This window comes from Halictus rubicundus, chromosome 7 (assembly GCF_050948215.1).
Source record: "Halictus rubicundus isolate RS-2024b chromosome 7, iyHalRubi1_principal, whole genome shotgun sequence".
NCBI classification, from domain to species: Eukaryota; Metazoa; Arthropoda; class Insecta; order Hymenoptera; family Halictidae; genus Halictus; species Halictus rubicundus.
Genome location: NC_135155.1, coordinates 12,109,028 through 12,133,669, shown reverse-complemented (window position 1 = coordinate 12,133,669; position 24,642 = coordinate 12,109,028). Strand labels below are relative to the sequence as shown.

Genomic DNA, 24,642 nt, shown 5'->3' with positions numbered 1-24,642 from the left:
TCCGATTTGTTGGAACATATTACGGCGGTTCTGCGATTTTAATTAACAATTGGACACACACTGAAAGAAATGGAACGGTCAATTTCAAAATTCAATATGAAATACAGGAAATTTTTGTATTGTATATCTGTTTTTCTTTCTTTTTTGAGAAATTAAAAATTGTATCGTACACGAGCTACATATATTATTCATTTCTGTTCTGAATTAATTTGTACCAGTTGAAAATAATGCATCGGTATTCCCATATTCTTTCAATGTTTCTACCGTTTTTCATTTGATCTACATATTTTTATCATGAACGCATAAAATCCAGTCTGATGATAGTCGCCATACTTGTCTTGGGTTAAGAGGTTCTGTTCAGTTAGTAGGTCGAGTGATATTTGAACATTTCTTTCTCGGAAGCTGTGAGCTTTTATTCAATAAATATTTACGTCTTTAAAAGACTGTATTTCAGAGAGTACCTCGGGAATTTTGTATGTAAAACCGTTTAGCAATAACGGAACCTCGATCTCCCGAAAGATCTCTCAAAATGGCGATTGAGCTCGGCGGGTAGTGATTGAATTAAAATTAAAAATTTGTCAATGCAACTGGTAAAAGTTTGGTTGCTTTATTTTGAAACACCCTGTGTAAGGGTAGTTTCCAATTCCGGTAATGAAAAAACAAGAATTGGGGGGGCTTAAATTCCACGGATCAGAAAACTTTGATGCTAATCTCCTTCCAATGAGTCATGAAGTTTGAAGAGGCAAGAATCTTTGAGGGCGTTCTCGGCAAATTGACGATTGTAAAACGTCGTCGGCACCACAAAGCGATCCGGTGATCCTTTTAGGGAGTCCCAATCTCGTCGCGAAAAGTAAATTCGCAATGACGAACGATGAAACGTGCCGCGACCAGACCAGTCATGTCATATACCCGGTAATTCGAAATAACCGGTCCGCGGTCGACACGGTGCAACACTGCAGAGCATAATCCTATCCCCGGTGCATCGACGACCGAGTATGAACACCCAGTTGCATGTAAAACCACATCGTCCATAACATCGTCATAATGCATCATCATTATCGTTCAAGGTTGCGTTTCAATGCTGCCCTGTTGAATGTTCTCTTTTACATGTAGCTCTTATTTGTACATTTGCATAAACATTGTGCTTTTATCAGCGAAACAAAAATTGTGCGTCTATCTTTGGTACTGGATGTAAATAATATTCACCGATGTAATTAACAACAATAAGGGCGTACCGATTTACGTCGTGTTTGGACTAAGATCGTATAGCTGCGTATCAAGACTTTACCGTAAATGTTTATAAGTTTACTACGTTAATTCTGTTAAATTCGTTGAAGTATGAATGAAATTCTTTTGCTTTTCGTGTTAATAGTATTAGCATATTTGATGTATTTAGGATACACTGCGGATTTTATGCGTTTGTCACAAAAAGGGCTAGGTCAAGTGCAGAACGGTAAAAATATTTAAAATGGAAAGAAAGAAATGTCTATGCAGTTCTTGTGTTTTGTAAATAATGCAGACAATTTTTGTATATCAACATCACGGGTCTTGCCAGCGTCATGTATCGTCCAGGAGACATACCCGAGCAGTGTTATGTTTACGTTCCTCCAGTGTTATGTATACCCCACGGTAGTGGGGATAATTCTGCGACGTTTATCATCCAGGCCTTGGCGACATATATAAAGAAATCACTGCAAATCTAATACAGTAATTGAATACAGTACAAAAATGACAAGAATTTGAGAGTAACGATGTGCGACGTCGATTTGGTAAAATTCGAGACGAATGAAATTCCTATTTGGCTCCCAGTTTGTATGGAAGCTGTCTTCGCGTGAGTAATGTTGCCGATAGACTGGGGATTTGATGGGATGATTCGACGCGATTACTCGTGGAAACAATTGCGCTCGAATTTCGTTGTTCGGAGCTGTCGGCCGACTTCAGGGGGCGACGCACGAAAAACTAGTCTGTCATGAACGGATTCCAAGCACTTCTGACGTTCTTCTGCGTTCTCGTGATCACGGACGGGGACCTGATCGAGAAATATCGTGGCGCCGGAAACGTATACCATGGTAGGTAAGTGCATTCGCGGGCTGATGCAGCTGCCGGGTCTCTTTTTCCCGCGAAATCCCTCGGTTTTCGACGCGTCCTTCGTCGAACCATTTTCCATTTTCGATTCGCGGTTTGATCTCACGTCGTTGGACTCTGTTGTCGAAGAACTCACTCCTCCGATTGTCCAGCATCATTGTCAGACTGTTAAGAAATATTCATCGCGTTTCCTCGATGAATTCTTTCGCTCCTTCCAACAAATGCTTAACACCGTTGACGGTCAACGTTCAACATTAATTCGTCTCGTGAAATCTCGTTGTTTGATCCAAATTTGATTAGGGCTTACCGAGTTCGTAAAGAATCACTCTGACGAGCTTCCACTTTGTAGCTTTAATTACTTCTGCATATTTTTGCACAGAAAACTGACGGAGCCATGGGACCTGGCCAGAAATGTGGTCCACGATTTAAGGGTTATTCTTTTTATCATAATTTGATAGAAGGAATTTTTTTTTGCAAGATTCAGAACGATTATCCGATGAATTTACGGGCACTTTGTCTCCGCGAGAAGATCTCTCGAATTCGCGGTAATAGATAGATCGCGAGATTTATGCTTCGTCAGAATTTAAGAGAGCTGCTAGCAGGCCGGCCCCGTCGGAGAACACTATAAATTCAATTAAATAGTAACGGTAATATATTTCGTGATCCGGCCGAGCCCGGGGGCAGTATTTTACTGGAAGGAACGGGTCGGGTCGGTCGAGATAGCCGTGTTCGAAACTTTATTAAATTTTTCCAGGAGCCGCGCTCCTCGCCTTGCCTCGCCTCGCCTCACCGGTTAATTCGGCTGAAAATCGGCGAGTTACTTGATCGCGGGTGTGCCTTGATTAACGCGCTCTTAACGAGTTCGGCAACTTTATCGACGCTTCATTTACCCGCGGCTCGTCGTAAACGCTGCTCGCTATTGGTCCCGCGTTCGTTACCCGCGGATAGGATTAATCTTTTTTATGGATTCGCGTGCGGCTGCCTTCTAGCTTCGTTTTATTTCCACACTGCTGATCTTCACAGGCGATTTTATAAGGGCGAGTATATCAGTGGAGAGTCTTAGCAATCAGCGATCTGAATTCTAGATTCATAAGCCCTTTTCTTCTTTTCGCGACGGAAATTATAATACTTTTTGTCATTGGGTAGATTCATTCAAATTCTTGTGCTTCAATTTTTTTCTACATATTTTCAAAACTATCTCTTTGAGATCAACGTGGATTATCGGACATAATTTAGTTTGTAAAAATTGTAAATATCAATGTTTGTAAATTTTTCTTGAGAATACAGGTACTAGATCGGAAGAATCGTATATAACAGTTAGACTGCTGACTTTATGCGTTCGCGAGAAAAATATCATGGTAAAATTTCCAACAATAGAATTTAAGAACGCCTACACGTTATTTCGACTTCTCTAAAATAATTGAAGAAAAAAGGGAAAATTTTTACCTCCCTTATTTTATTTTTATTTCCTCCATTCCGTTTATTTAAAATTAACCACACGAACAAAATTGATCAAACGAAACTGAAGGCGCAGACCAACTAAGAACAAGTCATCGGACCAGAGATCCTCCCCGAAAACACAATCGCAACCCTCCGCATCGACCACTAGACTCTCCATCTCCTCGACGTATCATCCCCTTTCGAAATTCGCCGGCCAAGTTCCCCGGTTCTTTAATCAAAGTTCTGTTTCTCCGATGGCCATCGCAGGTACACGAGAGACATCCACGAGCCGGAGTTCCTGATACCGAAAAGAGTCTTCGAGGATGGCAGCTTCTCCACGTACTCGCTGCCGAATTTCTACGACCGGAGCGAGCTCTCCGAACGGAAGAAAAGGTCGGCCGAGGAGGGGGTGGAGGATTCCCGGACGGATACGTTGCACCTGGTGCTGCCCTTCAACGGAAAAGAGCATCACGTGGAGTTGGACCCGTACCACGATTTCATCTCGCCGGACATGGTGATCGAGACGAGGGGCGCCGGCCTCCAAACGAACCTAAACGAGGCGATTCGGTTCAAACGAGCCCCGGATGAGCAGTGTCATTACAGAGGATTCGTCAGGGGTCATAAGAGGTCTAAGGCCGCTCTTTCATTGTGCGACGGCGTGGTTCGTACCCTAATTCAATCGTTATCAAGATTGTTGCCACGTTTTCAGTTTTGCTCTATAGCGGTGCTGGTTCAGTGTCGCCAGAAGAGTCCAAAAACGGACTCTTCTTCCTCTCCTCCTTTTCCCCTTCCACTGTCCCATTCCACCACCATGAGCACACTCCAACGTCCCCCAGTAAAACTGGTCACGTGACGTGCCGTACGATTGAGGCGACGCTTGGCGGTGACGGTGGCGTTTAGAATTGTACTATCGTCTAGGTACGATACGCGGCAATAACCTAAAACTTGCGACATGTCATGTCACTGTTGCGACCCCATATTACTCTGGTCATCAGAGAGGGAGTACATCGTATTCCCCTCGATTTGGTTCCCCCTTTGTTGGTTTTAGGTGGAATTCATGTTCTGAGTTGGGAATAGTAGTTTGACATAGAATCTGATATTGTTTGGGGACAAAGATTCACTTTGATAATGTTCGATATTGTACGAGGGACACACACATTCGTCCCCAAAGGGTAGCCAATCCGAATCTCGGAAACCCAACACAGTCGATTGCGAGCCCTCAAAGCGCCGCTGGCACAAACCGCAAAATAAGGGTCCTCAAAACGCATCGTTTCGACCCGCCCGGTGGATCTAGTGTTAACTGTATCCTCGATTGAAATAGTAACGCGATCCGGCGAGCGCCCCTGCACAACAATAACAGATCGAATTGCCTTGTATCGCGTTATCGAATCGGCAAATTTTACGGCGAATATCATCGCCGCTACCGAGATCCATGTACGTACAACGCTCGTCGAGCCCGCGAACCACTGCTAGAATTTCCTGGAAATTATCCGAGGCTTAGCTTGTTTGTGCTCGATGCGAGGAGAGTAGGCAGTCCGCGAACTCGTTTTGAATTATGCTGTTGGTTCTAGCCGGGAGAGATGTTGCGCCGGCTGCCGACCTCAGTAATTGGGGGATCGTTCGATTGTAATTTTAACGGGCCCACGCCGTAATTCCGCGATTCCATGGGATTCCGAGGAACCGAGGAAATTAGTATAGCTTTCGAACTATGACGAATGTCGATATGAAATTTTCACTGAGAAATAGCTGAAAGTATCTACAGTGATTTCCCTGTATATGTCGCCATGGCCTGGATCATAAACGTCGCGGAATTATCCCCACTACCTCGGACGCCGAGGAGTGTAAGCATAACACGGCTCGGGTATGTCTCCTGGCGCTGACAAGACCCGTGTTGTTCCGAGTACCGAGTTGTTGTACCGAGAATTCACTGTACTATCTGATCATATTCAGTATAATATATTTTGTGCTTGCTAGACAATTATTTTTTAATTTTGCACCCTTCGGTGGATCGGATCAAAGAAATTAGCAGGAACCGAAATTTTCCACTGAAAAATAGTACAGGCATGGCTACGAATGGCTATGAATTTCTGTCTTCGCCTAATAGTTTCAGGCGTTGCTCTCACGACCGCTCTAAATCGTTCATCACAGCGAGTAGAGCAGGTAGAGTGCTGGGTCGATGATTGCGTTCTTTAGCCAGCCGCCCTCCGATATCTTCTTCTTTACAATAACGTTGATTAACGAGAAGCTGAAGGTAAACGCATGTGCATCGCGTGCAGGTCGGCTACGTGCAAACCGATCACGGCCGGTACTTCATCGAGCCCGTGAACGAATCTGAACCGGAGACGGATGGTCGTCATGTTCACATCGTCTACCAACGCAGCGTGCCCCATGGAATCCACGAGAAAGATGGACACAAGCCGAAGACAGCTTGCGGAGTCAGTGGTTAGAGCAATCGCCGTTTTTACACTTACTCTTGTACAAAGCTGCTTCATTATCATCATTAGACAGCGGATTTTGTGCATTTCTGACTAAAATCGTTGGCTGCAATTTGAAACAGCGTTGCATCGACACTATTAACCTCTTAAGGGCCCGGTCTTCGTAGATTCGCGATAAGGTAGAGTAACCACGTTACCGACCAAAATAGGCGAAAAATGGTTTCACGTTTCTGGCGTCAGAATTCATAATATCGATAATTGGGAGCAACAAATGTGACAAGTTTAGTCACAGACTTAACACCCGTCGGATCAAGACTAAGACGGCTCGTAAGTCTGTGTCTCAAGGCTGTGAATGGAAATTATTAATTAAAAAGCCACGTGACTATCCCGGGTCCTTAAGCACGGCGCGCTCGTCCGCAATTCTATCTCCCAGGTACGGCGCGCCTGGCCGCGGACGGCACAAAAGCCACTACAGTGGTTCGTAACGTTCAAAGTGATGCTTTCCACGGAAGCCACTATAGTGGCATACAGTGCTTAGGAGGATGAGGAGAAAAATAAATTCCCATTTTTGTTTGCTGCAATTGCCACAAGCAATTTCTATTTTCCATCAAAATCCGCAGTCTAGTTGTTACTGTCCATCACATACACAACTTTAAAGATCTTTCTCGAGCCTTCATGACAAATTGGACTCGATGCTGCAGAACAACGAATTAGTATTATTTTTCCATCCTTTTTTCCATTTCTTTTCGTTTTCATTTTCTGTACGCAAATTGGAAATTAGAATTGATTCCTAGCGGAGTTATTTCCTTGTTACCGTGCTCTAACCTCTCACAACCATTGAACCCGAGAGTAAATAGTTCGGCCAATCGATTGAAATAATTAGAACAGTTTGCAATTAGTCGTGTCTCTAACGTTCGCGGTGGTATAGACGAACTGGGGCAGACGCGGGTAGAGATTGCCCTGTGGGGCACTGCTCTGGCTCCGTCCAAATTTAGAATAACAGGACCATATTTTTTCTCCAAATAAAATATACCTAAATTCAAACGATATTACGAACCTTCATTTTAATATACAGATTAATGTATGTTTATTAAAAATAAAGGTTAATGTTACTGTATTACCAAAACTTGCACCTCAATCGACGTATTTGATGCAGCGAATGAAAGTACCTAACTTTAGAGAGTGTTAGTTTAGTTATGGTACAGTAACGGTAAAAGGTCAAAAAATTGGTTTTTATTTTTTCAACTATGTCGCCCCCTAGCTAAAAATGTGAGAAAAATTGGAGATAGTGTTGGTGGCAGTTCCTTGTTATTAAATTAATTTCCAGGGTGATTGCTCTTAAGATTCAATATGAAATCTGTATTTTTTCGAGGTTTCCATTTTTTACAACTACAGTTTGCAACTAAAAAATCGGAAAAAATTCTCGAATATGTGGTTCGATATGCTGGATGTGTACGATTTTTTTAGAATTTTTAGATTCGACAAAATGGAGGAAACGGAACAAAAATTGGGTTTCCCTTTGATAACCACCCTTCGTAACCACCCTTACGTTCGAGATATAGGGTTGAAATTTGGTAAGAACGGTTCTTTCTTGGTAAGCTATCGAAGGAGCCATTTCCGGTCAAAATCGGCTGAAGGTCATTTTTGAGTACCTTGATCCGGATATTCCCCTTTCACTGTAGTTTGTTATAATTTTTCTTCTGCGGTCTAATTATGACAATGGATGACAGGTAACTGGGACGAAGCCTGGGCGGAAGCATTGGCAGATCGCGAAAGACAACGTTTGACCGAGGACCATTCGGTGGTAGAGAGGAAAGCATCAGGCCTAACTCACAGCATACATCGGTACCTCACTGTCGGACTGGTCGCCGACAGGATGTTCCTCGATTATTACAACAACACCAACTACGAGCAGTACCTGTTGACGATCATGAACATGGCGGCGGACTATTACCACGACGCGACCACCGGCAATCAAATAGACGTGATTCTCGTCCGCATGATTTATTTGGAGAAGGAGAAGGAGGAGGTAATGCGAGAACTGGGAGACACTTCCTTATCTTTCCTTCCATATTCTACATTTTCCCCATCATATTTTATGATTCGCTTTCTTCTATTCTTGTCTCAGGCGCTTGAATTACAGTGATTTCTCTGTATATGTCGCCAAGGTCTGGATGATAAGCGTCGCGGAATTATCCCCACTACCGCGGGGTATACCCTGTGAGTAGTCGAACGCTCGAACGTCATATATGTCGACACATGTGTCGGTGTTGTTGACATATATCGAGAATTCATTGTAATTCGTAGGGATTACGCCTAATCAAATTAAATGCAATCCCGAATCAAACTGAACGTAATATTTTACAAAAAGTAGAATTATTAATGCATAGCGTCGTCGAGTATTTTACAAACACGTTCTTCCAGTAGATAGATTTGCGCATTAGTCCTGCGGCCGAAGAGGCGCTGCTTAGTTTCACGACGTGGGCCGAGAAGCTGAAGCCTCCCGACGAGAATCACCCTAATCACTTCGACGCGGGCGTCCTGGTGACCAGGTAACAATATCCTTCGTTTCGAGATCCTTCACGTTTCTCGATCTACCTTCTTAGCTCAGGTCAGCTTGCGAGTTCATTTTCTAATACTGCGAATATTTTTTCGAAAAGCTATCGAACCGTCCACATTGAGACTTTGCACACATATTTATTCGTATATGAAGTACTCTTATGATATTTCTCAAGCAAAAATAATCAGACTTACGGGAGTTATACATTTTTTTTATAGAGTATGTTTTGAAAAACATGGGTCGACGGTCACCACGATTCCGGTCTTTCTACTGATCGGAAACAAAGTTGTTGTTTGTTAATCAGTATGAATGTAGTTGTGGCCCGAACCAAAAGAAATTCAAAATCTTGACTATTTACAAAATGGCGGCACTTCGAAGTCAAATTACCGACTTTTTAAAATATTACTCGACCTTTAGGACGATAAAAATATAAGAAAAAATTGACGGATTTGAAAAATTTTATTACGTACGATAACAGGATACGTGCTGAAGATCCTCTAAAAATGTCAAGTTTGTCGGTCAACTAAAACTTGAGATACCGTGGAAATCGTATCGAAGAAAAGTGGTTTCGAGAAAAACGCGTTCAAAGATTCAACTAACAATATCTCGTAACGCGAGCTGCATTGTTCAAACGTCTATAGCTACGTTAATTTTACGAAGATTTTACGTTAATTTTGCAGGCATATTCTACAACATTTATACGTAAAGAAAATGTAAAAAAAGTAAAATCGATTTTTTGAAGATGAAAAGCCAGAGCACCCCCCTAAATTGAATGCACATATGTCTCAGGTACGACATTTGCATGAAAGGCACGGAATGCAGTCTGCTTGGTCTGGCGTATGTGAGTATGGTCTGCCAGAAAGAGAGGGCAGGATGTATCAACGAAGACACCGGGCTGACTCTTGGAATCACGATCGCTCACGAACTTGGCCACACGTACGTTCTCATTGATAAATAAGAAGTCGTTTTACAATATTTTTACATGATGTGCCCAATGAGAAACTGCGCACCCATTCTGCCTTCAAGCGTGCTGCAAATCGAAATCTCTGTGAAAACATTTAAAAGATATTTTCGTTAATGAATTCTCCACAGATTTGAAAATCGAAGGCTCCCCATTGTAACGATACCTTACAACATTAATGTACGATTTGTTTGTTGATCGGTGTTATTGCAAAATCCGGTTTAAAAAAAGCGATGGGTGTATTTCATTGATGAAGATTGGATCCATTTTGGACGGTTTCTCCAGGTTGGGCTGCGGCCACGACGAAGGGGGGCCGAACGCATGCGAACCGCAGGACAAGGACACAAGTTACTACATCATGTCTCCGTATCTCGGTCCTTTTACCATCCGATGGTCCAATTGCAGCACGAAATTCATGACCGAGCTCTTCAGGTTAATCTGATTTGGAGAAATTAACTCTCGAGCAGTGTCGCCAGATCGAGAAAATCGAGGGGAATACAATGAACCCCCTCCCTGATGGGCAGAGTAATATGTCACACGTTGCGCGTGCGCGACAGGGATTGAGTGGGTCATCAAGCGTCATCTGATTCGCGCGCGGCACGTCACGTGACCAGTCTACGGTCTTAGTGGGAGGCGTTGGAGCGTGCTCATGGTGGGGGAATGGAATAGTGGAAGGGGAAAAGGAGGAGAGGAAACAGATACCCAAACGGACATCTTCTGGCGACGCTGCTCTCGAGTGGCAGATATTTTTCAAGCGATCCGATCTAGATCGCGGATTTTATGCATTTATACCAAAAATACCCGAAACGAATAGGTGCAATGCAACACGGTATAAACAATTAATAAATACTACAATTAATACAATTATTAAGAAAAGATGCTACAGCATGCAGACAATTTTAATTATTTTTATTTAAGAATTAAAAGATTTAACGCTAGTTTCACGGGACAAAGTGACGCGTTTTAATATTTTTAATTCGCGATTACTGAGATCGTAAAGATCGAGGAGTCGTCCAACAAAATTTCTTTGGGTACATATTATAAAAGAATGGCTAATGTGCACACACATATTCTCGTTATTTTTCTAAAATAACGTAAAATGGTTAGCGTTAGTGTCCCGTAAGCCCGGCGTTAAATCTGCGCGGAAGTTGAGAGTTTACACTATTTGCATGGATATTTTTCAGTGTGGGATTAGGCGACTGTCTGTCCAACAGCCCGAGAAACCCACCAGAAAACTTCAAATTCCCGAACATGCTGGCCGGTGCTATGTACGGCGGTGACTTCCAATGCCAAAAGTCGTTTCCTGGCTCGACACAATGCAAAACCACCGGAGTATGGTTGAACCTTATTTTTTCATTTTAGTCCTACATCGTACACCCCCGGTCATAAGCACCGACAGAATTATGAACTGTTTCTCCTGGATTCGCAACTGCGAATAAACGCATCGAGTCGTTTATAATTATATATCGTGCAATATATCGAAGATCTGTCAGACATGTTTATTCAAAGTGACAAACCCAAACGCGTGTTGAACAGTGTTATTGGGACATTTTCAGAGCTGGTTTTACTCGATTTTTTTCCAAAATGCACAAAACTGACTTTGCTAGACAGTCTGATGTTCCGATTGTTCACTGTATCCCGCCGAAATGTCACGCACACTTATGGTCGGGGGTGTAGGATATGAGACGAAAGGGAAATCTTGTTTCAGATAGGTCAGTGCGCGTACCTATGGTGCTCCGTGAACGGCACATGCTATACACGAAAAGCACCGCTGGTCGACGGGACCAAATGCGGTGAGAACAAGGTGCGGTACATAAAGATCGTGCAACATCGATCATACGTATACAGGCTGCGGATCATTATGCAAAATAGAGATTGTCTGCATCCGTTGCGAGAAGCGGAAGCCACCCAGAACTTCTCCTTCCCTTTTTAATTATTTTCAAACATCGCAAACGACGCAGGTGTTCTCGAGCTGGTGCTACAATCGGAAAAAGAACGATTTCACAGGAAGAAACGAAATCTGAAGTGTAAAATAAAATTCGTTCAAACGGGATATCAATTCTCGAAAAAAAAAAAAATCTTTTGTGTCTTCAAAAATTTGTATACACGCTTTAACAGCTGACGAATTACTTAATTTTCATTCCTTTCAGGTTTACACGGTTAATTTCTCAGGTTCAAAGTGTGTATACATTTTTTAGGACACCCTGTAGTGCGTGATATATAGCATGCATAAGTATTGACACGGGATAGAGTCGACATTAAAATTGAAATTACTATTGTCATGATCGGATGCACCAGTCGATTCCTATTCAATAACAAAGCCTCGGACAACAACATTTTATTTCACGTTTTCCATATACTTTTTTGATATGCAGATTCACTGATTTTCTAGATTTACTATTTGCGGGTACAGTAAAGGCTTGATCTAAGCCGAACGGAGCTACACGATCTTAGTCGGTTCGCCTATCCCCTCCACTAGGGGGCATGCCCCACCATAACGCATAATTCGACACTGGATCGGGTATATCGGTGTGAACCACTACTAATCCAATTACGAGACTTCTTTATTTTTCATTATTTTTTTTATGGGACTTTCACCAACTTATTTGTGGCATTTTTCTGATTCTAATGACACTTAAAACCATAGGATATGAACTGTATTTCGCCGCGGTCGCAAGAAAATAGTTTCCCTACACGATCTTTGTCACAGCACGGACCCGGGGATGGGGCTCAGATCAAGACTTTACTGTATATTGGAAACGGCCTGTGCATCGGGGCAGTTGTCAGTCATCTTTTATTTTATTCTATCTTCCAGCTGTTTCGATGTGCAGCTGCTCATTCCCGCAAAAATGTATGAAATCCGCAATCTGATAGTGTCCCATTACATTTGCGAGTGTCGTGCTTAACGCGTTTCTATTCTCCGCAAGATGGTTCACGCTTCTCCTCTCGATTCTTCTCCGTTCTACCCGGCGGAACAACGCGATTCGCGAGCTCGCGTGTTCGTGGTGCAGCAGCCGCTGGGAAATCGTACATGCATTTCCATGCGGCTGCTTTGTCACGGTTTCCTTTGCGGGAGATTGCGGCCGCAGGATGAAACGCGGGGAAAGGCTAAGCGACATGGAATAATTTAAAATTTCCGAGATACGAGTGTTACGCGAACGTAAAACGCTTCTCTCAACTCGACGAGAGAGAGAGAGAGAGAGAGAGAGAGAGAGAGAGAGCACAGGGAGTTTTTGTATGGACGCGTGGTCTCGTTGAGGTGCGCCGAATCTAGATTTCTCTCCGTGATTCTCGGTGCTTGAAAAATTTTAGAGAATTATCGAATTTTGGGATTTTTTCCTGCTCTAATCGTGACAGGTAGGCGAACGATTTTCACGTAGAATGATTGCGTAGACTCTCCTGAACATGACGGTATTTTTTCGCAGCATTACGAACAGGATTTTGTGCATTCACGACAAAAACGAGCAGGCGTTTAAAACGGCAAGAACATTAGATGAATTTTAAAAGTACTGTTACACCATTTCAAACCTGTTAAACGTATCAAGACGAAATCTATTTCACTCGAGTCTCTTGCAATTCTGGCAGACAATTTTCATTTTGCATAAAGATCCGCCGTCCAATTGTGAACGTTTAAACCATAATTTAACCGAGCAGTTTTACCGAGAGTCAACATTAATTTTGATATTGATCTAGCTGTTTCATCGGTTTTATTTGTAGAATACAGTTGGAATAAGACATATATCGAACAGTTTCCTAGGAAAGATTGCTTAGAATTTTGAGAAATTTCGTAATAAAAGATCTGAAACGATTCGATGAATTTCACATCGAAACCGATAAACAAATCGCGAGTAGGCAAATTCCTTTCGGATGCAATTACGCGACACGCAAAATAAGGTCGGCGAGGTATGCAGACGCGTACGTAACGCAGAGAGCGGATAATGCTAGCAAAGAATGCTTGTGTATTCAGTGGTGCATCCACAAGGAATGCGTGGAAATGGGGGTCCGGCCGAAGGCGGTGCACGGCGGATGGGGCGCATGGTCTCCCGCGGGCAGTTGCAGCCGAACCTGCGGCGGCGGCCTGAAATTTTCCGAGCGGGAATGCAACAAACCAACGCCGGCGAACGGCGGCAGATACTGCATCGGAGAAAGAAGGAAGGTGATCATGTGCAACACTCAGGTGCGAACACCCCCCGCGCAGCCGCGTTCATTATTTCCTTTAACCCCTTCGTTTGCCCCTGTTGATTCGCTTTTTTGCGGTCTTTGAACCTTCGCTCGCTTCGCTGGCCGATTGCTCGCGTGAATAATTATAGGTTCAAGGCAATTCCTGCAAATTTCCCTACAACGATCACTTACTAAAGAGAATTCATTTTTACAACTGCCGGAATGTACTTCGACTGTACGCGGAAGTTTGTAAAGGTCAATTTGACCGGTCGTGGAATAGGAATAGTGTTAATTATTCACCACGAAACAAGTGTTCGATTGTAAAAAATGTCGAAGCAATTTACTTTCAAAATGTTATTTAACACTTTGTGAAACGACCCTTGATCGCTAAATGTTCGAAATATTGTAATTCGAGGTTCCTCGTTTAACTTTGCGTTTACTGTAGAATCATTTCCCCCTCTTCCTGATAATGGACAATTGAACAACGAATTAAATTCTTATGGTAAAAATTCTCGTTTCGTAAGTTACGTAATTTCCAAGCAGAATTTCAGTTGTTTTACTCGTGGGCTGACCGGAAGGAATTCCGTTTGGCATTAATTAGAGAACACGAGGATCTTTTTCCTCGTTCGCTGCTCTGTTTTATGGTTTCTGTGTAATTTCGTGGATTTTGTGGTTTCGCAGCCCTGCGACCCGAAGAAACCGCCGCTCCGAGCGGTCCAGTGCTCGATGTACGACAAGAGAAAGGTGTTCGTGGACAATGATTTTCACACTTGGAAGCCGGTCATGGACAGGAACAACCCTTGCTACTTGGTCTGCGTCAACGAGAAGAACGTGAAAGCGGTATTAATCAGATCTGTAAATGACACGACACCTTGCAATGCCGGAACGAACGACATGTGCATCAACGGCGTCTGCAGGGTGAGCGAATCTCTCAAACCTGATGTAAAAGTACAGTGACTTCTCTATGTATTTGACGACATACATAGAGAAATCAAGCCTTGGGGCTTGGATGATAAATGTCGTGGAATTATCACAATGGGTACACTCCGTGATCACCGGTGACCGTACGGTTTCGGATATTGTTTTTAAACTTTCGTTTGATTCGTACTGTAGAAATCAGTGATCACAATTTTCCAGACCACAATCTATGCTGTTCCAGAAAGTGAGCTGCGATTGGATCCTGGACGGCACCGCAGTGGACGACAAATGCGGCATATGCAAAGGAGACGGCACCAAATGCAAGAAAATCCAAGGACATGTTAATAGCACCACAGAGTACAATAAAAGTGCGTTGCGCTTCTTCCGCCTATCAATTTACAATTATTCGATTTTACGCATTTATAAGAAATTTGAGGGAATTTTATTTTTTATTTGTTATAATTATTAAGGCGAGGAACGCATTACCAACTACTACTTCGCACAGTTAACCGAGACCGAATGTTTATTTTGCTCTTTGGGAAAACGGACGAGCGGGAAACGAAACTGTAAAAGTGTTAGAGTGAATGAAGAATACATTTAGCATGTATTTGAAATTTTAAAATGATTGAAAGTATTGAAATAGGAACTACGGTTTTTATCCGACTTCCATTTCTTACAACTGACTGAGACAATTTTTATTTCGCATAAAGATCTGCAGTCTAATGATAAATAAATAAATAATATCGATTTGCACAGATCGCATCGAGATAGTGAGAGTTCCGAAAGGCGCCCGCAGCATCACCGTTGCGGAATTACTTCCGAACGGTAACATGTTTGTGATGTCACATGCGAAAGGGGAAACACCCTGTGTCAACTCACTAAAGTAATTATCCCCGCGATTATGGTTCAAGTTGTAAAAGAATGATGAAACGTTTGCCTGCGACATGAAACTTTACATTGCGTTCGGATGATACGCGTTTTATGCGCTTTTCCATCATTCTTTTATCGCAGTCATGAATGGTCGAGCGGCGATTATGAGTGCGCGGGCTCGATAGCGATTTATACGCATCCCGAGCCCCAGAAGGAGCAAATTGACATTAAAGGTCCTATTGCAGAAGACATTCTGGCCGAAGTAAGTGTGCACTGCTAGCTTGCTTTTAGTAGAGTCCTTGAAAATGTAGACAAAATATGAAAAGGTAAGAAAGGATTGCATTGAATTTCCGCAGGAGCGCGTGAATATTTGCAAAAATTATCACAGGGAAATTAAATGAATTTTAAGGTTCGAATTAACTTAAAAAAAAAAAAAAGAAAAATACAGGAAAATTGAAATTAATTATAAACGATAGAAAAATTCAACTTCGTTTCGAACGAGTTCGAGAAATTCTGTAGTTCGATTTCTGCTTAATTTCGACTAGCTGATGAGAATGTCGTGCAAGTAATAAGAATGATCGTTGCGCTTCTAGTACGAGTATCACGGGGACTCACCGTTTAGTAACTTCGACGTGGTTTGGTCGTACTACATGATGTCGTCGAACCCCTCGTACACACCGAAATACCTGTGGGACTTCACAGAGTGGTCGAACTGCAACGTAAAATGCGGCGGCGGCACAATGGTAAATCCTACTATCATCCAATTAATATCGCCCTTATCCCCCAAATCCGCCGAATCAACGATTTCCCCCAGAATCACACTCTTAAAGCCGTCGGACATCAACCGAGACTTTCTGCAATTGTTAAAGGACACTCTCCCCTCTGAAATAATCTCCATCGCTTTCAATACATTTGCTCCATCTTGCAAGCACAGTGTCTACTCGATAATTGTCCAAAACTCGGAACTACCCGGGGACAATTATCGGCTAGAAGATACTATTCTTTGATCGACTGCCTAGAAAAGAACAGCGAAGCTCGAGAGGTCATGATACGGGTCGGGTGTATCGGTGTGAGATCACTACCAATCCAATAACAAAACTTTTTTATTCGTCATTATTTTTTTATTGGGCTTTCTCTAATGAAAATGATACCGTATACGATATAATTCGCTTACTCAGAATGATCTACGCTGAATTCGCATTGCGTGCAACAATCGAACGTGCTTCATGTTCCAGTTGATCGCTCACCAATCAAAAACAAAGACTTTTCGATTGGTCTATCGAACAATCGAAAGGACTGCAACAAGTAGCTTCTTCGTCGCGTTTATTCGCGTTTCCGGTTCGGTGCGTCACCAACCATAAATCAACAGGCTCAATTAGACGTTTGCCGGAGGATTTATTTCCTTTTGACACTTTCGGGTTTCCGTTCGCGTGCGCCCAGGACACTAAATCAGAGGGCAAGCGACACTGCGCGAGGAAACGCGTGTTCACCGAGCAAATATTTCTCGATGCTAAATAAAGTCGAGTTTGCAAACGACGGATGGCAGGATGCGAGACGGTATAAATAAGCGTAATCAGAGGTTCTCCTCGATAACTATAGATCTCGGAGCCGACGTGCATCGAGCAGAACGCTGGCAAAGTCACGCCGAACTTTTGCGGGGGCATAACCAAACCGGAACCGAAGAGCAGGGTGTGTAATCCGCACCCTTGTCCTGCTAAGTGAGCAAAATTATTCTACACCTTCTTTCAAAATTATTTCGAACTAGTTCCCTATCACTTTTTGGAACCAAAGAATTTTTGCTATTTTGTTTACTTCATTTCAATCATTGGAGAATTTGTGAGCAAGATTGTTCTGGATTGTTATTTAAAATTATTTCCAAGTAGTTCCCTATCACTTTCTAAAACCAAAGAATTTTTGCTATTTTGTTTACTTCATTTCAATCATTGGAGATTTTGTGAGCAAAATTGTTCTGAATTGTTATTTAAAGTTATTTCCAAGTAGTTCCCTATCACTTTCTAAAACCAAAGAATTTTTGCTATTTTGTTTACTTCATTTCAATCATTGGAGAATTTGTGAGCAAGATTGTTCTGAATTGTTATTTAAAATTATTTCCAAGTAGTTCCCTATCACTTCTTGGAACCATACAATTTTTGCTATTTTGTCTACTTCATTTCAATCATTGAGGAATTTGTGAGCAAAATTGTTCTAAATTTTTATTCAAGATTATTTCTGACTAGTTCCCTACCACTTTATAAATCGTAGAATTTTTGTTATTTTGTCTACTTCATTTTAATCATTCAGGATTTTGTTCGAATTTTTATTCGAAATTATTTCCATGTCCCTGTCGCTTTTCGACATTGTCACTGGAAACTAATTTCGAAGTTTGTTCGACAAAAGCGTCTGTGCATTGTTTCGAACAGTCTCGAGTTTCCTTTAATCCCGAGATGTATCGTTTTCCGACACGTAACTGTCTGCGCATTGTGCATCCGAAGGTGGCGAGTGAGTCAATGGAGCAGGTGCAGCGCCTGCGATGGTAAGACGGGCTTGAAGCATCGTAAAGTGCAGTGTGTAAAGCCGGCTTCCCGTCCCGGCGAGGACGACGTGCAGGCAAACTTTGACGCGTGCAAGGGACGCGTGCCAAAGCAACAAACCGACTGCGTTGGTGAGAATATCAGAATGTCAGAATATTGTTTCCCTCCTCGCTTTTACCTTTCGGCTCTGCGCTTTGTCTACCCCTTCCTATCAACATCCATATTCGCAGCCTTCACAGAGTCTGCGCAGTCTTTAACGACAGAACTTTGTAGCAGTGTCTAATTGACTTCGCTGAAACAATGGTTCCACTCTCCTGGTAGTTTCTTCATATCATACGACACTTTCACAATGACTGGAATTAATTCTTGTGACTAATTGTTTCTCAAAACAAAGGAGAATTCATATCTGATAATGAAAGTATTTCGGTACTGATTAGAAAATATTATAAAATAAAATATTTCTTCTTATAGTATGAAACTATTTAAAGTATTCTTAAAAATAATATAGAATTATTAAAGCTAGATAGTATGAATAGTATGAAACTATTTAAAGTATTCTTAAAAATAATATAGAATTATTAAAGCTAGATAGTATGAATAGTATGAAACTATTTAAAGTATTCTTAAAAATAATATAGAATTATTAAAGCTAGATAGTATGAATAGTATGAAACTATTTAAAGTATTCTTAAAAATAATATAAAATTATTAAAGCTAGAACTAAATGTCTATGCTGCCTAGACCCGCGGTCTACTAAGCACCCAATTAATTATCCGTTCGAAGGCGACAGACCGTGCAAAAAAACCTGCGCGAAAAAGGCCCGCAACATCCGGAAATCCCTCGCTAAAGAGCAGAGATCGATCCCATTGGAAAAACGTGCCAAGATGATCGACCGGATGGTGGATCTGAATCTAGCCCGCTACCTCGAAAAATCCTACGGTGTTCCCAGCGGGGCTGACGAGATGAGCAAGTTGAGCGACTCCTCGGACTATCGTCGAGTCCTTCACGACTGGTCAGCTGCAGTCGAGGACAAGGTGAAGAGGACTTGTCCAGAGAAGAACCTAACCAAGCCTAAACCGGGCTCGTTCGTCATAGACAATGTTCCCTTGGAGTCGTACGTGCTGGTCGAGGCTCCGTTCTTGGATGAGAGTTTGCAACAGAATTTGTCGGACAAAGCGTATCAGGAGGCCGGGGATATGGTGGGTGTTAGCATAGACACTTCTCGGGAGAAGGTTTACCAAGGGGCGGAGGCCCTGAAGAAGCTGCAGCAGATGAGTAACCGAAATGAAACTGCGCCGATTTCGAACGAGCAGAGTTTCACTTACGATCGATTGGCTAGGCTCGTGGATCCCGAGAATCAACGATAGAGTCTCTTCTCGGATTTTTGCTAGTTCGAAAATTCCGCACAGAGAGCGCTCCGATCCTCTTTGCCGCAACGCTTCGAGCAGCTTGAAGTTGTCTGCGAGTAGAAAAATAATGTGCAACGTGGAACCTTGCAAGGTGAGCCGAATATCAACAGCGTCACAACGAATCTTCGAGATTTCACAATTTCATTGCACTCGTAGCTCTTTTATTTTATTGCACTTGTTGCTTTTATTTTATTACACTTGTTACAGAAGCTTCTTCAAGCACGTCGTACACGTTTGTTGCAATTTTGTAAATGTTTCTGCTTTCGCTCGACGACGTTCGAATTCGAACATCTCCAGTGCGGAAAATCGATTTTCTAAACAAAGCGATCTAAATTGCTAAAATATTTCGTAGACTGTTTGCAAATTATTTAGACCGTACTTGTTTAGATTGTGGTTAGAAAAATTTCTAGTGTTCAAGGTCACGCCAAGATTATACTATTAGGCACAGAGGAACGCGTAACGCAGAACAATGTTAGCTATGATTTCCGTTCGATTTTCGCTATGGAGCCATTGAAATTGTACAAGAAACATCTCTTTTTACGAAACCAGTGTATGTCCACGCAATTATGGTCGACCGTGTACCTTCCGACCACGCGATGTTTCGCGAGTAATGTTTATTGTTTATTTTGCGAACGTGTACAACAAATAAACGTGCACGTTTTGATTGCACTGAAACTCGGTTCGTCTCGTGTGTTTCGCCAGCAACGCTTCGTTCTTGGGGGAAAATGATATGCTGTAATGTTTGTGCGTTTCAGTATTTTATTCTGCTTCTCTTTTTCTTTCCCGCTCATTTCGTATTTTTCTCTTTTCACAGTTTCCTCGATCTCGCTTCTTCTCATTCCCTTTCCGATTCCCGCTGTTATTTTATTCGAGCATTTTGAAACGCGTTCTTCTCGCGTTTTCACGCGTGAGCGGTACTCGCCAGTTTTTAATTGACGCGCGTCGGTACTTGAACAGCAATTTATTACGAAATTACGATACCGTTCGACAGTGTTGCCGATTTAACATCGCGATCAATCATTCCGCGAAAGTCATCGAGTCCCCAATGGATCCCGGCGGTGTCCCCGAGCGCGGCAGGTGTGCGGCATATGTATATAGTATGCAGCGTATACAGTACACACGCGGCATAGTGTATACGGTAGTTGCGAAGTAAGATCCGGATTTAGGTTTGTCTGGCTGGAAATTGCACCCCGCCGGTGTCGCCGCTAACAACTAACAACTCAATCTCGATCAGCACGCGATCACACGTGGCCAGCAAGCTTTCAGTGTCCGATCAGCCGGCTAATTTTATTTGTCTGCCCGGCGAGATTACGAAAATACGAGTCGACTTTATGCTGGGAAATTGATCGCTTTATGGTGGCGATACTTTTATCATTTTCACCAGACCCTGGAGTTTTACAGTTTGCAGAATATTTTTCAAACGCTGAACATTTTTCGTATCTTACTGTTTCATCTCCTAGAACTGTGGTGTTTTAACTTTTTCGGATTTATATCAAGTCAAGCTCTAAAAACAACCGAAACTGGCCATTTGTTTAGATCTTGTGCGACCTGTGCTCAATATCTGCCTCAGAATTCGATCATTTCACGAGGCGTTCGAAGCAAGCGTGACGTCACAAGATGGCCGCCGTTGACAGATTTTCTTAATATAGAGATTTAGCATTCGCATCGAAAAAATAAGACCGTACAGTCCTAGGCAGGATATGTACAATGGCGGCACTGTCTATTTTTAGTTGATTACTTACTTATTTAAACGTAAAAATGAGTCCTCCTGAAACAGCATCTCGCGGTTCCGACATTTTTCACTACTAGCGCTACTGTCACTTACCAAGCATAAACTGCACGAAACGATAGAGTATGGTCGACAATGCAGGTCGATAATACAGGACAATTCGGAATATAGGTTTACCTATGTACCATGTAGACTACAATTAAATGAACATATTTCGTATTGTGCCTTAAAAGAAGTCTGTGCTTGAGAAAAAGTACGTTGTCCATTGCAAACGTTGTCCGTCGTACATGCAAACACTAAATTTATTGAAGGCTGTCACTGAAAATTATAACCGCACCACTGATCGGTCAAAAATCTTCCGAGTTGTATATCGACTTAGTAACCGCGTTGCATACAAATATACAAGTGTGGCAAATATGTTCCCACTTCGATCAACCTCCTGGGTCAAAGCAGACCCAATCACAGCCACCCAAGGGTCCATACATTACCTCTCGCTAACGCGTTAATCCCCCAGCTGAAACAAAAGGGAAGAGAAACTGAACTCCGGCAAGTTCCTCGGGTCTAATCCGAGATTAGGCTCGCGAGACACCTCGTAAGGAGAGAGAGAGAGAGAGAGAGAGAGAGAGAGAGGGCTCGATGAGGAAAGAGAATCAGGGGAGAATCAGGGCTCCCACTTTCGTTTCTTCTTCCCAGTTGTTCTCCTTCAGGACCTTGTCCCATCTCCTGCGAGCAACGCAGGACCCCTGATCCCTCGGATCCTGACAGCAGATAACATCTACATCTTGCGTACGCGAGGATGTCAACGGCTCGTATTTCCTCGCTGTTAAAGATGCAGAGAGTGCGCAGCCTTATCAGTCGACGATCATCCATCGACGGTCATAGTGATTAACCCGTCGACGAATTAGATGGACGCGCACAGATCGGCCGTCCAACAGCTTCAGAGCTGATTGGGGACATTCACGCGTGACGCTATTCGCCATTCAGCGGCTCGATCGAACAAATGGAGAGCTTTTAACGTAAATTATCCGCCATGAAATGTTAACTGACCGGTACCGAACTGTCAGTGACTTTTTCCTCGGTTTTGCAGAGCGATTTTCGCTGTTCTGTCCAAGTCCCGAGCATGTTCCATCGGTTCGAATTCACGTTTCATGTTGTTCATAGATTTCGCACGTGCGACGCCCTGTGTTTGAAATTGAATACTTCGTAAAAAGTTTGCCGAATTTCAAAATAAATAGGCACCACTCGAAACAGGAAGCGATGAATATTATAACTTTGCAATACGAGTAAGCGCAATACTGGTAAAACAATGAAAAGAATTTAATAAGAATTTTTTCCTGATTGAAATTGTTAAGGGAAGAGATTTTTGTTCTATATTAACTGTGCACTATATTAACGGTGGTTTTTCTTCGAGGGAATTCATATTGGAAAAAACTAGCTGTACAAACGCTTTTCGATCCATTGTACGAAATATTGGGAAAGTCGATCTGGTTCCGCGTGCGTTCTATTCTCCCGCGCGGTTTATTTATCCAGAAATTCTGCCGATTCTTTTACGATTCTGCCCCTTTGTCCCGGGCTTTATGAGATCTGCGGCATCAGCGCCCGAACGCCGGATATTTATTGTAAAGAATCAAAAGTATACGAGGCCCGGGTATAGAGCAGCGCGGGAACAATGGGAACAATTAACTTTCTATGACGCCGTGTAATTTTGGGGTCACCTGCGAGTTGTGCGTTTTCGATCTTGCTGTATTTTTTTTTTTTTTTTTTTTCGTTATTGAAGACCATTTTTGTCGTATGCGCAGGTTCTACCAGTGGATTAATTGTGCGCTTTTACAGGCTTTTTTAAGTGCTTCTTTTCATGGTGTACGAGGCATTTTATCGAACCTGTTGCCAACCGATATCTACAATAATAACTCAATTTTTAAACGTGGGTTTTCTCGTTGAATAATGTGGACAAAAATTGTATAAAAATTTAAGGCTTCTTTTGAAGGATGAACACTATACTTTTACAATACTGCTCTTATGTTAATTTATTTATTGTACGACGAGGCACGACCAAAATTGCCTTGATATTCAAATTGTTATAACGTTGTGAACAATAATCGTACATAAATCTAGAGCTTATTTCGAAGCGTGAAAGTCTACTATTTTATTCGCACTATCTCGATTACTTTTTCGAAAAAGAATTTCACGTCATGCGGGAACATTACAACAGTGGACATTCAAGCCTCTACGGAGACGTGAAAAATTTTTGTTCCGTGACTAAAACTATACAGTGAATACTCGATATATGTCAACAACACGGGTCTTGCCAGCGTCTTGTATCGTCCAGGAGACATACCCGAGCCGTTTTATGTTTACACTTCTCGGCGTCCGAAGCCTCTCGAGCTTCGTGGCCCCTCACGGAGTATACCTCGCGCTACTGGGGATAATTCCGCGACGTTTATCATCCAGGCCTTGGCGACATATATCGAGAAATCACTGTAACAGGTTTAAAGATCGAAGCCCCCTCTGCACAATGGTGGTTTAAAAATTGACGTACGGTTTTCTTTTCTTTTATCTTTTTATTGAACCTTGAATAAAGAATGCGATCATGTTATCCTACTGTCGACGGGGTGGCATACTTTCCGCCCTAAGATCCATAAAACGACGAGAAAAAAAAACGTTCCTTAAGTTTTTTTACGTCCGCTGTAAAGAGAAGGCTTCGATCTTGAAGCTGATAGCGGTTTCAGACATGAAAAAATCTTTTTAACGTCCCCGGAGGCGTTCGAATCCGCAAATATATTAAATTAAAAAAAAAATTCAATTTCATATTAAATTTAAATTTTGTATCAATCAACTTCTCGTAGAAAAATAAATTGATCGCACTCTGCAGTCTTAATCAGTCGATCGGCCAGTGTGTTTCAAAAAGTAAAAAGAAATTAGATATTTAAATACAAGGGGTCGGTCGGACTGCGAAACACAGTTCGTTCAGTTTCAAAATGGGGGTCGATTTATGCACGGCCGAGGAAATGGGTTTTCAAATTCCGAATAAATTTCCAGACACGGGCGACAGCGATTAAACCCCAAGGACCGCAGGACTATAATTCCGGAGGACGTCGGACGTCGTCGCGAAACGACCGTTCAGAATGAAACGCGCTCAGAGGGAAACCTAATTAGATTTAAGTAACGTTCCCCCTGGCTCAGAATCGGCCCTGCATATAGACAAGCGTACACAGAGACAGAGATAAAGACAGGCACGCAGGCGTATTATCGCTCAAAGGCGTGTGGACGATCCTAATTTCTCGTCAATGGAAAATTTGTCCGAAATCATTACGAGATACATTGGCTGCGCAGACGTCGGTATCTCTCTATTTGATCATTCGAATAGTTCAGAAACAACGGACCAGTATTTCGAAAATTAAATACGTTCGATGCGTTCCGATTGTAAATGCATAAAATCGGAATTGAAGTGTAACAACAAACTCGAGCGTCTGCAAAATTCGGTTCGCACAATTTTCATCGTTGGAAGCCTGCAACGGAAAGTAATCGGACAAACAAGCTTCG

The 24,642-nt window shown here is 42.4% G+C and overlaps 1 protein-coding gene across 1 annotated transcript; it reads left to right on the top strand.

Moving 5' to 3' along the window:
• Positions 1-1,969: 1,969 nt before the first annotated feature.
• Positions 1,970-19,328, top strand: LOC143355869 (A disintegrin and metalloproteinase with thrombospondin motifs 7). Its single transcript, XM_076791038.1, has 18 exons — positions 1,970-2,073; positions 3,793-4,186; positions 5,802-5,967; positions 7,691-7,989; positions 8,388-8,512; positions 9,310-9,456; positions 9,767-9,913; positions 10,666-10,813; positions 11,199-11,285; positions 13,449-13,658; positions 14,324-14,560; positions 14,802-14,928; positions 15,317-15,443; positions 15,572-15,692; positions 16,024-16,173; positions 17,030-17,148; positions 17,923-18,230; positions 18,703-19,328. The coding sequence occupies exons 1-18, from the start codon at positions 1,970-1,972 to the stop codon at positions 19,326-19,328; spliced, it is 3,642 nt and encodes a 1,213-aa protein (XP_076647153.1).
• The last annotated feature ends 5,314 nt before the right edge of the window (positions 19,329-24,642 follow it).